Source organism: Schistocerca americana, chromosome 6 (assembly GCF_021461395.2).
Source record: "Schistocerca americana isolate TAMUIC-IGC-003095 chromosome 6, iqSchAmer2.1, whole genome shotgun sequence".
Classification (NCBI taxonomy): domain Eukaryota; kingdom Metazoa; phylum Arthropoda; class Insecta; order Orthoptera; family Acrididae; genus Schistocerca; species Schistocerca americana.
Genome location: NC_060124.1, coordinates 527,523,558 through 527,538,171, shown reverse-complemented (window position 1 = coordinate 527,538,171; position 14,614 = coordinate 527,523,558). Strand labels below are relative to the sequence as shown.

Sequence of the window (14,614 nt, the reverse complement as noted above, 5' to 3'; positions counted from 1 at the left end):
TTTGGTGATAAGAATCTCAGTAAATTAGCTTACTATGCCTACTTTCATTCACTGCTTTCGTATGGCATCATATTCTGGGGTAATTCATCGTTGAGTAGAAAAGTATTCATTGCTCAAAAACGTGTAATCAGAATAATTGCTGGAGCCCACCCACGGTCATCCTGCAGACATCTATTTAAGAATCTAGGGATCCTCACAGTAACCTCACAGTATATATATGTTCACTTATGAAATTTGTTGTTAATAATCCAACCCAGTTCAAAAGTAATAGCAGTGTGCATAGCTATAACACCAGGAGAAAGGATGATCTTCACTGTGCAGGGTTAAATCTGACTTTGGCACTGAAAGGGGTAAATTATGCTGCCACAAAAGTCTTTGGTCACCTACCAAACAGCATCAAAAGCCTGACAGATAGCCAACTAACATTTAAAAACAAATTAAAAGAATTTCTAGATGACAACTCCTTCTACTCATTGACTGAATTTTTAGATATAAATTAAGGGGGGGGGGGGATTTAAACATTAGTGTCATGCAATATTTTGCGTAATGTAATATCTTGTACAGACATCTTTTATTAACCTGACACGTTCCACATCATTACGAAGTGTCGTATTCATGATCTATGGAACAAGTATTAATCTAATCTAATTTGTGCTTGCAGTTGTATCCAGAGCGGGGAGTGCGCGCTGCCCGGCTGTGAGTACGGCCAGTACCTGCGCAAGGCGGGGCGGTGTCCGCGCAAGAGGGAGCGCCTCAGCGCCTGGAACGCGATGCACCACCGGCTGTACAACCACTAGGGGCCGCCGTCGCCGGCTGACGCCTCCGCCGAAGAGGTCCGCCGCCGTGGGACCAACCACTGCCCGAGCCGGAGACGCCGCCGTGCGCGTGCGGCTCTGCCCGGTGCTCTCATGGACACGAGAAGCTACCTAGCTGCGCATCTGCCTCACCTTCCCGCCTGTCTACTGCAAGATGACGGCACCTACCACCGAGATACGCGGTGTAATAAGTGGGCAACGTCACAGAGCAAACGCCCATTTCCAAGTCAGAGACGAGCATAAAATTTTTAAACAGTTTACAGAGACCATCGACATGTATTTTACTGATCTACAAATTTCTTAAATAGCCAGTAGAAATGAGGTGCTCAAATGACGACGTACTGTTTCTCCTAGAATAGTATCTGTCTCAGAGTCTGTATTATCGAGCGCTGTTTTAGTAACAACAGCACACAAGGAACATCAAAATACCTTCCGGAAGTAATTCAGTCTCTTCCTTAACAAAGAATTACAATTATTTCCCACCAATGACAATCCAATATCACTCTTTTTTAAACAGATGGCTTCATAATCCAACGTCCATTTCTACTTGCTGTACCAGAGACCAACGAGCTAAAAATATTCTATGTTTTGCGTAATTATTCTCGGTTATATATAGCCCATCAGAGAAGTGCTTTGACTAATAGTTCAAAGACTCCAGCTCACAATTTCCTGGAGCTCAGTTATAGTCATTTGTTACATTCGCGAAACGCTTAGTACTCTAGCACTGTCTTAGTGTGTGACTTAGAACGTAGAATGCAAATTGTGCGAGTGGAAAAGCTCAACGTAAAGTGCTTATGTGAGCGAAACTTTTCCGAAAGTGCATTTCTTTTTAGGAGGAACGTAACGCTGTTCCATGAACAAGACACATTGTGATATAGTACTTAATTCTTAGTTTCTGCGTGTGTAAGTGTGCTTGTGAATGTGTGTGTAGTGGAAGAAGGAAGCTGTGTGAAATAGCAACCCACACGGCTTCTCTGTAATACTTACTAGTCTTTTATATGGTTTTTAGGCTTCAAGTTGTAGGTGATACAGCCATTTATTTAAATACCTCAGTTCTCTAGATTTGTAGCTTTTAGGAAAGCATACTTTTTCGTTTGTTGAAATACTAAAGCAGCTTACCGTAACCGCTAGTCTAACACAGTTTCACAAAGGTGCTGTAAACCATACGTTATTCGGCACTTGCAAAGAGCTTACCTAAATTATATCACTACCAAAAACCGACCGAGGAAAAAAAAAATTGCTGCTGTGTGAAAATATGGTGCCATTATTGCAATAATCATAGATGTATTAACACTTTATATTACCATGTATGTAATTAACCCTTGTACAAAGCACAGTTTTGTATATCACTATGCATTTATAGAGGACAGATTAACAAGTCAATTCAACACATCGTAAGTTATAACAAAAAAATCAATGATACTTAACAATTAAGCTTACAATTATTAACGTATCACTATTTACAGAGAAAGAGAAAATTTCGTAACGAAAATGTAAAGAATAACACAGTAATACAAACATAATACAGAACAAAAGTGGCCAGTGCCAGTAATGGAAAACTACCTCAAAAATATTTGCATAGATCCAGTTGCATAAGATTCTTCAAACTCTCAGCTCGTGCAGATTTATTTTTAATGCTACTCACCTTTAAGGTGAGGGGTAGAACCAGTTAGGCCTGGTATTGCTACGAAACATGTATGGAGATTAATACCATGTAGACTGCTGCAGGAAAGAGATCTATTATCATCTTGGATCTCATACTTCTTTTTATATTTGTAAAAACAAAAATTTACGAGTTTTTCTACATATTTATAGGCTTGGTTTATATGTAGATAAAATCCGAACGAGATATGAAATCAAAATAAATGGACATTTAAAAAATACCAAAACATTTTTATCGTCTGTAAGAAGTTTCAGTTTAAGCAATTACATTATTTTAAATTTGTACTGTTTGTTGTAATCAGTGAACTGTAAAACACAAAATATATTACAGCATTATGTAAAACATGTTTTATCTCTCTTACTCTAGCTCGATAACTTCCTCATGTTGCAGCTTACAACAGCCTTTTAGTGTGTGTACTCTTTTTGGCAATACTTTAAAACACATTCGTTGTAATTAAATTTTCCCTGAGATACTGAAGTCTCACTTTTATTTACGATAATGCTGGAAGCTGAAGAAATTAATTAAAATTTATGCTCCAGCCAGGACTCGAATCGTGGTCTTCTTGGTTTAAGGCAGAAATGCTGACCATTACACGACTGCAGCACTACACCATGATTGCTGCATAAACTACTCAACTAAAATGCCCTCCCCACCACAAACTTCAATTTATATCTTTAGCTTATTTTCCCCCTAAATCGTCACTATTGCCGAGATTCTCCGGCATTGGAATAGCACCCCAGCGTTGGACGGAATGGGGAAGTCCTTTATCACAGGCGATCGTATAGATCTTAAAATTAAGTTTTTCCCGCGACATTTAAGTCTCATCTTTATCTACGATAATGCCGGAAGGTGAAGAAATGAATTAAAATTTGTGCCATTACCGGGACTCGAAACGCTGACGCATCTTCATCGTAGATGAAGATGAGACTTAAACGTCTCGGGGAAAATTTAATATCCAGGATGGAATGTAACAATACTAGAGAAGGAAAGTTGCTACTCACCATACAGCGGAGATGATGGTCGCGATAGGCACAACAGCTCACTGAGACTGCAGACGTGTGTGCAAGTTGCGTTTGAGTGAGTGTGTGAGTGTATGAGTGTGTGTGTGTGTGTGTGTGTGTGTGTGTGTGTGTGTGTGTGTGTGTGTCTGTGTCTACTGCTGACAAAGGCCTTAATGACCGAAAACCATAATTGTGTGAATCTTTTTGTTGTGCCTATCACGAAACAGCATCTCCGCTATGTGGTGAGTAGCAACTTTCCTTCTCTCATTATACGATCCATACGATCACCTGTGGTACAGGACTTCCCCATTACTTTCTAACGCTGGAGTGCTATTCCAATGCCGGAGAGCCCTGGAAATAGTGACAATTTAGGTGGAAAATAAGCTGAAGATATGAATTGAAGTTTGTGTTGGGGAGGGCATTTTAGTTGGGTAGTTTATGCAGCAATCATGGTGTAGTGCTGCAGTCGTGTAATGGTCAGCATTTCTGCCTGGACTTGCATATTTCGTGCAGAAATATAGACCATAGTGCTGCGGTGGTGTAATGATCAGCATTTCAGTCCAGTCTACAAGGAGCCTGGGTTCGAGTCCTGGCCACGATACAAATTTCAATTCATTTCTTCGTCTCCGAGCACTACCTTCTTTAGTATTATGGATTATGTGAGTTTTCTTCAAAACACATTACAACTTTGTTTACCAAAACTCCGATTAAGAGAAAACAATTTTCAAGCCATCATTCAGCTAAAACATACACTACTGGTCATTAAAATTGCTGCACCAAGAAGAAATGCAGATGATTAACGGGTATTCATTGGACAAATATATTACACTAGAACTGGCATGTGATTACATTTTCACGCAATTCGGGTGCATAGAACCTCAGAAATCAGTACCCAGAAGCCACCACCTCTGACCGTAATAACGGCCTTGATACGCCTAGCCATTGAGTCAAAGGCATTTAGTCAAACAGAGCTTGGATGGCGTGTACAGGTACAGCTGCCCATGCAGCTTGAACACGATACCACAGTTTATCAAGAGTAGTGACTGGCGTATTGTGACGAGCCAGTTACTCGGCCACCATTGACCAGACGTTTTCAGTTGGTGAGAGATTTGGAGAATGTGCTGGCCAGGACAGCAGTCGAACATTTACTGTATCCAGAAAGGCCCGTACAGGATCTGCAACATGCGGTCGTGCATTATCCTGCTGAAATGTAGGGTTTCGCAGGGATCGAATGAAGGGTAGTGCCATGGGTCGTAACACATCTGGAATGTAACGTCCACTGTTCAAAGTGCCGTCAATGCGAACAAGAGGTGACCGAGACGTGTAACCAATGGCACCCCATACCATCATGCCGGGTGATACGCCAGTATGGCTATGACGAATACACGCATCCAATGTGCGTTCACCTCGATGTCGCCAAACACGGATGCGACCATCATGATGCTGTAAACAGAATCTGGATTCATCCGAAAAAAATGACGTTTTGCCATTCGTGCACCCAGGTTCGTCGTTGAGTACACCATCGCGGGCGCTCCTGTCCGTGATTCCGTGATGCAGCGTCAAGGGTAACCGCAGCCACGGTCTCCGAGCTGATAGTCCGTGCTGCTGCAAACGTCGTCGTACTGTTTTTTTTTTTTTTTTTTTTTTTTTTTTTTTTTTTTTTTTTTTTTGAATAATTGGTGGACCAACAAAAGAAAATGAAACAGAAGAAAAAAAAGTGCCAGAAGAGGAATAGAACCCGAGATCTCTGGCGTAAGAGTCCGAGCCCTAAACATTTTTTTTTTTTTTTTTTTTTTTTTTTTTTTTTACGACCGAGACTCGAACTCGGGACCTTTGCCTTTCGCGGGCAAGTGCTCTACCAACTTTTTTTTATTTTTTTTATTTATTTATTTATTTATTTTTTTTTTTTTTGCCCGACCGAGACTCGGGACCTTTGCTTTTTTTTTTTTTTTTTTTTTTTTTTTTTAACAGGAACGCAGGGAAACAAACAATCTTTATTCGTGCAATTGTGCTGTCCTAGGGATAAGAAAAGTATCGAGACAGCAAAAACAATTTGGAAACCATAAAATGAACGCAAAGGTCGCCCTCTCTCTCTCTTTTTTTTTTTTTTTTTTTTTTTTTTGTTTGTAACAGGAAGAAAGTAAATGACTATCCTAGTCATGGGCGGGAGTGAAAATGAAGTTATCATCTGCATCACAATCCCTGCAGCACGCGGTGTCGCATCATAAACCTGTCAGAAAGCCATATAATCTTGACCATTGTTTGTGTGTGTGTGGTTGGTTTTTTTTTTTCCGCGTTAACATAATGCAGTTATAACTGGCGCCAACAGGTAGGGGCCAGTTTTCTTCTCCGTGTGCTATATGGCAATATAAGTGAACCGCGCAGTACTGTCCCTAGTCGTTCTGCTGCAGGAGTCTTCCCAGTTCTGGGACACCCCAGCTGTCGGGCGGATTGTGAAAAACACTTCCTAAAAAATTGGAAAAGTAAGTCCTGTATTTCGTATGACTCCGTATGAGCTCGTGTTGTTCTTGTAAATACATCCAATAATCCATCACGGACTTAATATCGTACGAATACAAATATTTCGTCGCATGTCCAGCGATCCAATTGACCGCATACGTCTTTTGTTTGGGAAAAAAGGTCTTGTCCGGTAGAAAGAGTACATCCGATGTTATTTCTGTGTAGGTAGTGCGCCGAAGGAAGGCCAGTATTCGACGCGTCAGCATCCAGACGTCCCTCGCTGCGCCACACACTAAACCATGTTCTTCCGTTGCTAACAGTCCACAGTTTGTGCAAAGAGGAGAATCGACCATATGAATTGTATGTAATCGACTCCTGGTCACAAGTTTACGGTTTATAAGAATATACCACATCGATCTCGCTGCTGTTGACAGTAACGGAGTATGCACTGCACACCAAATGTGGTTCCACGTTCTCGACGGGTATTTCAATTCCATTATGTTGCGGCCATGGTGATCCATCAAGCATCTATAGATCTCCCGAGTCGTGGGTATTCTCGTCGAAGGTACTTTCAGACGAACATAACTGTAGTCAACAAGAAATGAGGCAATGTGTGCAAGAGAAGGCGAAATATTGCCCACCGCAATAGGGGGTTCGTACGAAGGCGGAACAAGTACTTCTATCAGAGCTGACGTTATGGTATGCTTTCGTTGTTGCCAATTTCGTATCATCGCTCGCATGTAAAGCGCCAGAGCTTTGTTTCGCACGTTTGTGAGGTTGAGGCCACCGTTCCGGAACTGTAGCGTTAACGTATCATATTTGATCTTAAATAACATCCCAGTACTAACATAGTAACCAAAGGCAGCCATGAGGCGGTCTGCGATACCCTTCGGTATTGGTAGGATCTGCGCTAAATGGGGCAGTCGTGACGCTATGTGAACGTTGGTGTATGCCACACGTTGGATCATGTCAAAGGCTCTCAGTGAGTTGTTGCGTATCGTCAGACGAACATTCTGCAGAAGCCGCCGAGAACTCACCGCCGCTGACCGCCGTAGTGAACGCGTAAATGTAATCCCCAGACATCTCAGCGACTCCACCGTCTGAAACGGTCCCGGTACGTCTTCCAGACCCCGTCCAATGTGCATAATTTTGGATTTCGCCATGTTAACGACACTGCCTGCCGCCGTCCCGTAAGAGTCTAGATGTTCAACAGCCTGACGCACTTCATGTCCTGATCTAACAAGAAGGATCAGGTCGTCCGCATATGCGCGACAAACGAAAGAGTTCTCATTAAGCGCTATCCCAGTAAGTGAGCGCCTCATAACACACATCAGCGGCTCAAGCGCTATTGCAAACAGGATCATGGAGAGTGGGCACCCTTGTCTGACTGAGCTGTTAATAGGAATCGAGCCCGCTTCCCGACCGTTTACAATCACCTTCGATGTAGCCCCTCGTATTAGCCTCATAACGATGGAGATGAAAACAGGTGGAATCGCCATTCGGCTCATGACTGACGCCAAGAAGTCATGGTTTATCCTGTCGAACGCACGATCGAAGTCCACAGATATCATCGCTGCTCGCATTTTACAAGTTTCCGCAAGGGCGATAACGTCACGGTATTCACTTAACGCCGAGGAGATGTTGCTTCGCACCCCTAGGCAAGCCTGATCAGGGGATATTGTCCTGGATATCGCCAGCTTGAGACGAGACGCTAGTAGCCGTGCAAAAATTTTATAATCGGTGTTTAGCATAGTGAGAGGCCGATATTGATTAACACTGCGACTCCCCGCCATCTTCGGGATGGGAAGAAGAAAGCCCGTCACAAAATCCGACGGTAGGCGCATGTCCGGACGCATCGCCTCATTGTACATCGACACCAACTGTGGCATCATCATGTCCATGAATTCTCGATAAAACTCTAGCGTAATCCCATCTGGCCCTGGTGATTTATGGGCCGCTCCTTTTGTGAGTGCCACCTTTATATCGTCTTCTGTGAGTGGCTCCATAAGCGCTGCCTTATCCGTCTCTGTCAGTGTCGTTTGCAGATGTTGCAGTATCTCTTCCCCCACCAGACGGTCCGTCGGTGTACCGGCATAGAGGCGGCGGAAATGCTCTAAAAATTCATTTGCAATGTCCTGTTGTGTTGTCAGTTGACGGCCATCTAAACCGTGGAGCACTGTTACCAATGCCCGGCGGTAACGTTTATGTTCCCGCGACACATGGTGCATCGAGGTACGTTCCCCAGTGATGGTGTCGAGACATCTTGCCCGTATTGGGATGCCATACAGTCGTCGTCGCGTGATCGATAGGATTTGTGCCTTGACACGATGAACTTCCGCATGATGTTCTGCCGACGGCACCTGGAAGGACAGCTCACGAAGCATGGTGTAATAATAATCAAGAGTGTCTCTTTGCCATCTCGTCTTATCGCGACCATACTGTATGAGAGCTCTTCTTATTGCCGGCTTAGTACACTCGAGCCACCATTGAAGCACGGAGGTATATGTTGGTAGACGGCGTTGACAAGTGGCCCATACCTCCTCGACTCTCTGACGACATTCGGGGTCCGCCAAAAGTGACGAATTGAGCTTCCATGTCCCGCGGCTTCTCCACACACTTTGCCTAGGGAGTGATATGGTACAAATGTAAGCCAGATGATCAGTAAATGCCGCAGGCCATCGTTCCGCGTCGACCACCTTATCCTGTAGGCCAACCGAAACATATATGCGATCGAGTCTGCTCGCCGAGTGACTGGTATAAAAAGTATATCCCTCACGGTTCCTATGAATCATGTCCCAGGTGTCGCGTAACTCCAGATCCCGGTAGAGCACATGCAATTCACGACAGGTATTGTAATGTGGAGTCTGGTCTTTTTGGGCTAAAACACAATTGAAGTCACCACCTATAATGAAATGATCGAATCTGCCGGTAAATAAGGGCACAATCTCTTCCGAATAATATCTCGCACGCGCCTGTCTGTTGTCTGTGCCGGAAGGGGCAACAACATTGAGAGTGCGAATTCCATTAACAGTTATCGCCAGTCCTCGTGCCGAAGGTAGATAAGCCAGGTCTCGAACCGGAATCCCGTCCCGGACCAATATCGCCGTTCCACTGTCGTTGTTCGAGTGCGGCGAGGTGTAGGAGATGTATCCATGGACTTCCTGGAACTCAGGAATGTAAATTTCCTGCACCATCAGTATATCCACATCCGACGCGTATATCATCTCCCCAAACAACTGCTGTTTCACGGGCGATCTAATGGTATTTACATTCACTGTCCCTATTCTGTATGCCTGGGGTCGAGTAGCCGTCATCTCCACATGATGTTAAAATGACAAAGTTTCACCGTATCGATAGTCCTTTTGCACATCCGCAGGGGTCGCCCGACGGACGTGTCCTTGTGACATTAGGTTTCTTGAGGTGCGGACGGATGCGAGTCCCCACCAGTAGAATGGTCCGCATCGGTGATTTCGTCGTCCTGCTCATACCAGCTGATATTATTGGGGTGCTCCAAATTTTCCTGTGCGACATTGATGTGTGACATCTGTTGTTCTTTCGCAGCTTGAGACTCCACCGCAGAAGGGGCAGCAGGCCCCTGAGCGGATGCGTCTTCTGAGCGACATGACATCTTTTCACTGTCCGAATTCATATGGTCTGCGACATCCGAAGCTTGTGGTTCCAAGTCAGACAGGTCCATAGTGTTAGACTCATCTGGGCTCCCAAGAAGAGAAGGGAGCGTCTCCGCAGAGTTTAGTCGGCGCTTCTTGCGGCGCTTTGGCGAGCGTTGTTTGCGGGCCCTAACCTCGGCTTCTGGTGTTGGCGAATCTTGCATCACCTGCGCTCTCGCCGCCGCCACAACGCCCTGGGGCCGTTCCACTTCAGCTTCCATGCCTTTTGTGATGCTGTCATCCTCTTTCGGCACCACCTGTAATGTCTGGGATTGGGGGTTGGTCGGAGCCATTCCTTCTTCAGTGGGGTTCGAAGGCGCCTCAATCAACTGCGGCGTCGGTTCGATAGTGCGCTCCGATCTCGGCGTCACCTCCCCGCGAAGCGCCGCCACGTAAGTCATCGGCAGTGACGTTGGTGTAGTCGGATTCTGGAGGTCTCCGCTGGGGAGTTGCACGAGTCTCCTCTGCATACACGCAGATCGAAGATGTCCTTCACCACCACACCCGGAGCATGTCCGGGGCTGTCCATCATAGATGACAATAGCTCGACAGCCGCCGATGTTGATGTATGATGGCACATGTTTCGTGAGCGCAATCCGCACCTGTCGGACACCATTGAGCACTGGATACGTGCTAAAACTTGCCCAACGTTCGGCCGTATGACTGATAACTCTGCCATATGGCTGGAGCGATTCAGTGACCAAGGATTCTGGTACCTCGAAAGGCAGCTCGAAGACTCGAATCGTACGCACGCCCAGGCCCGAATGAGCGACGAAAACTTCGCCAATATGACCATCGGAGTGTCGTAACTGGAATCCTCGTTTGGCGGCTTCAATGATCCTATCGCATGCTGCGTCGTCAATCATCTTTACGTAAAGAGTACTGCTCACGATTGATAAATGAATTCCAATAATCTCCGTGTAGTTAAGTTGCACTTCGTCCCTCAAGAAACGTTCGATTTCGAAAGCCTTCGGTCGTGCATACTCGTTACAGAACGTGAACTGTATCGTGGTTTTTCGGAAATTGTGTGCCATTGCGTTCGATTCAAACAATAACACACGCGACTGACGACGGTGTAAACACCGCTTCTTCCGCGAACGTTCGCAGCCGGGACGTAAACAAGTCCGAGCTGCTCCGCGGCTAAAGGCGGACTGGTCTGTTCGTGCAGATGGTTGTTGTCTTGCAAACGTCCCCATCTGTTGACTCAGGGATCGCAACGTGGCTGCACGATCCGTTACAGCCATGCGGATAAGATGCCTGTCATTTCGACTGCTAGTGATATGAGGCCGTTGGGATCTAGTACGGCGTTCCGTATTACCCTCCTGAACCCTCCGATTCCATATTCTGCTAACAGTCATTGGATTTCGACCAACGCGAGCAGCAATGTCGCGATACGACAAACCACAATCGCGATAGGCTACAATCCGACTTTGATAAAAGTCGGAAACGTGATGGTACGCATTTCTCCTCCTTACACGAGGCATCACAACAACGTTTCACCAGGCAACGCCGGTCAACTGATGTTTGTTTATGAGAAATCGGTTGGAAACTTTCCTCATGTCAGCAAGTTGTAGGTGTCGCCACCGGCGCCAACCTTGTATGAATGCTCTGAAAAGCTAATCATTTTCATATCATAGCATCTTCTTCCTGTCGGTTAAATTTCGCGTCTGTAGCTCGTCATCTTCGTGGTGTAGCAATTTTAACGGCCAGTAGGGTATATTACTTAAAAAAAAAGGGACTTGGGTATACTTCATGAACTACCTCAACAATTACAAAATGCAACGACAATAATTCGTGAAAGATACCATGGTAAAACAAGTTCAGTAAACAAAATCATAAATCCTCAAGTATCCATGCATGGAAAAATACTGCTTTGACATGAATGGCCTTTAATCTCAGTAAGGTGAAACAATTTCAAACATGCTTTACACAAGCAACAATCTAGACAGAAAATAAAATTTATAGCTGCCTATCCTCAAACTGAGCTCCAATTATATATAACATCCGATAAGGCTGGAGCCACTGCACCTGTAAACGTAAGACAGACATCTTGCGTTTAACCAGCTAAACCTACGGTGTCTTCAGTCACGACCAGAGCCTTTCTGGATAGCAAACAAATCACCCAGCACTTCTGCGCGTGCAAGCAGGTACGCCTCGGTTCACGACCCCGCGGCATGCGGCCATTAGCTCACTGGATCACCCGAAGCAAGAAGCCGCCGTTGACGGTACTGAGCCCTCAAAACAAACATATCCAGCGGTGAGGACGGCGCCGATGGTCGCCGCAGGTTTCCAACTAGTGGTGGAAGAGAACTCGTGTTGTCACTATGCGGTAGACGGCAGGCAGCTTCGTTTAGGGAGAGTCACAGCCGTGCTACCCACACCGCCGTCCAAAAGTCCCCAGCGACGAGTTGCTCTCTGGAATCCAAATACATTGGAACATTGGCGACTTTTGTGTCCACACTCTTAGAATGAAATACTGCGGAACACGTACCGGAGAAAAAAAATGAACGACACGTTAACTACGATCCGTGGAGAAACTCCTTGTTCCTCATCTTATTACTCCACCTCATTTTCAACATTCTTCCGGAGCATCATATATTAAACGCTTCTAATTTCTTCCCATCCGGTTTTGCCACAGTCCATGATTCACTACCATACAATGCTCTGCTCCAGACGTACATTCTCAGAAATTTTTTTCTCAACTTAAGGGCGGTGTTTCATACTAGCAGCCTTTTTGCCAGGAGTACTCTCTTATCATTTGTTCATCTGCTTTTAGGCCCCACCTACTTTAGCACGTCATGTGTTATTTTGCTTCGGAGGTAGCAGAATTACTTATCTCAGTCTGCTTTCCAATTTTGATGTTCAGTTTATCGATGATTTCATTTCTGCTACTCCTCAACACTTTCGTCTTTCTTTGTTTGTTCTCAACCCATATTCTCAACTCGCTGGACTATGCATTTCATTCATCACGTCCTGTAATTCTTCTTCACTTCTGGGTGAGAATAGCAGTGTCATCAGCGAATTGTACAATTACTATCCTTTCTCCTTAAATTTGATCCCACTCCTGAACCTTCCTTTCAGTTCCGTCATTGCTTCTTCGTTGTATAACCGAACCGTAGTGACGAAAGGCTACAACCCTTTCTTACACCCTTTTTAATCAGACCATCCTTTAGAGTCAGTTTCAATAAAACCTATGTCTCAGCGGAACGTAGGCACAGATTTTATTGATACCGACACAGAATTGATGAGGGCGGTAGCCGAAACGATGTTACAAATAAAGAAATACATTAAGTGGTTTCTGTCAACATCCTTGACAGGCCGCTACCAAGGGCACTTATGCGTTACTAAAACCACACATCTATGCTTCCAATTACGCTCACTATAGAGGGCATAGTATTCTCAGGCCGCAGACAATTTTAGATATGAATGCCAGCGGTCTGTCTAGGGACTATATTGTGGTTCCAAAGGGCTCTTGTATACTAAATGAAACCTACAATATGTATAGCCTGAAACTCAGGTAACTGCCTTTATGTATACACTTAATTTTCGTTGACGACGAGGATTTTTGAAATGAATGAAGAAGATATTCAAGATAATGTTCATTGTGTGTGGCACTGGATACCCCTGGAAGACTTAATTCTATGCGTCTTGCGTCCTAAAGCTAAACAGGGTGTTACAAAAAGGTACGGCCAAACTTTCAGGAAACATTCCTCACTCACAAAGAAAGAAAATACGATATGTGGACATGTGTCCGGAAACGCTTTCTTTCCATGTTAGAGCTCATTTTATTACTTCTCTTCAAATCACATTAATCATGGAATGGAAACACCCAGCAACAGAACGTACCAGCGTGACTTCAAACTCTTTGTTACAGGAAATGTTCAAAATGTCCTCCGTTAGCGAGGATACATACATCCACCCTCCATCGCATGGAATCCCTGATGCGCTGATACAGCCCTGGAGAATGGCGTATTGCATCACAGCCGTCCACAATACGAGCACGAAGATTCTCTACATTTGGTACCGGGGTATCGTAGACAAGAGCTTCAAATGCCCCATAAATGAAAGTCAAGAGTGTTGAGGTCAGGAGAGCGTGGAGACCATGGAATGGGTCCGCCTCTACCAATCCATCGGTCACCGAATCTGTTGTTGAGAAGCGTACGAACACTTCGACTGAAATGTGCAGGAGCTCCATCGTGCATGAACCACATGTTGTGTCGTACTTGTAAAGGCACATGTTCTAGCAGCACACGTAGAATATCCCGTATGAAATCATGATAACGTGCTGCATTGAGCGTAGGTGGAAGAACATACTGACAAAACTAAAATGAGCTCTAATATGGAAATTAAGCGTTTCCGGACAAATGTCCACATAACATCTTTCCTTTATTTATGTGTGAGGAATGTTTCCAGAAAGTTTGGCCGTACCGTTTTGTAACACCCTGTATTTGCCTCATCTCAAAACACATTATAACCATTGGTGAAAATGAGCTATGTCATTACTTCTTCAACTTTCACGTATGTTGTCTGCTGATTGTAGTAGACCAAACACTTGTGCCTATTCACCAGACTTCGTAAGCATGTCATCATATTCTTGTTCAGTGAGCTGCAACCACATGCTGCTCTCTCAAACCAGTAGGCTAATCTCTCCAAAAACTAACACGGTCCGAAAAAGCCTTTAAGCCCAACGATCCGACCGGCCGCCGTGTCATCCTTAGTCCGTTGGCGTCACCGGAAGCAGATATGGAGGGGCACGTAGTCAGAACACTGCTCTCCCTACCTTTGTCAGTTTTCGTGACCGGAGCCGCTACTTCCCAGTCAAGTTGGCCTCACAAGGGCTGTGTGTTATACGCCTGCCAACAACATTCGGTAGACATAGACGGTGACCCATTCCTAGCCAAGCGCGATTGCGCTTACCTTTGGTGATCTGTAGGGAACCCGTGTTAGCAGTGTGGCAAGACTGTTGGCATCTCTTATACCTTATGAAATGGATTTCATCATACATAA

General features: G+C 44.9%; 1 protein-coding gene across 1 annotated transcript in view; it reads left to right on the top strand.

The window, feature by feature from the left end:
• The window catches only part of LOC124619602, a 1,257,865-nt gene extending 1,255,043 nt beyond the window's left edge, over positions 1–2,822 (top strand). Inside the window, exon 6 of the mRNA XM_047146104.1 lies at positions 662–2,822. Within this exon, the coding sequence (XP_047002060.1) occupies positions 662–797 (136 nt within the window). The 3' untranslated portion in view covers positions 798–2,822. The remainder of the gene's footprint in view (positions 1–661) is intronic.
• The last annotated feature ends 11,792 nt before the right edge of the window (positions 2,823–14,614 follow it).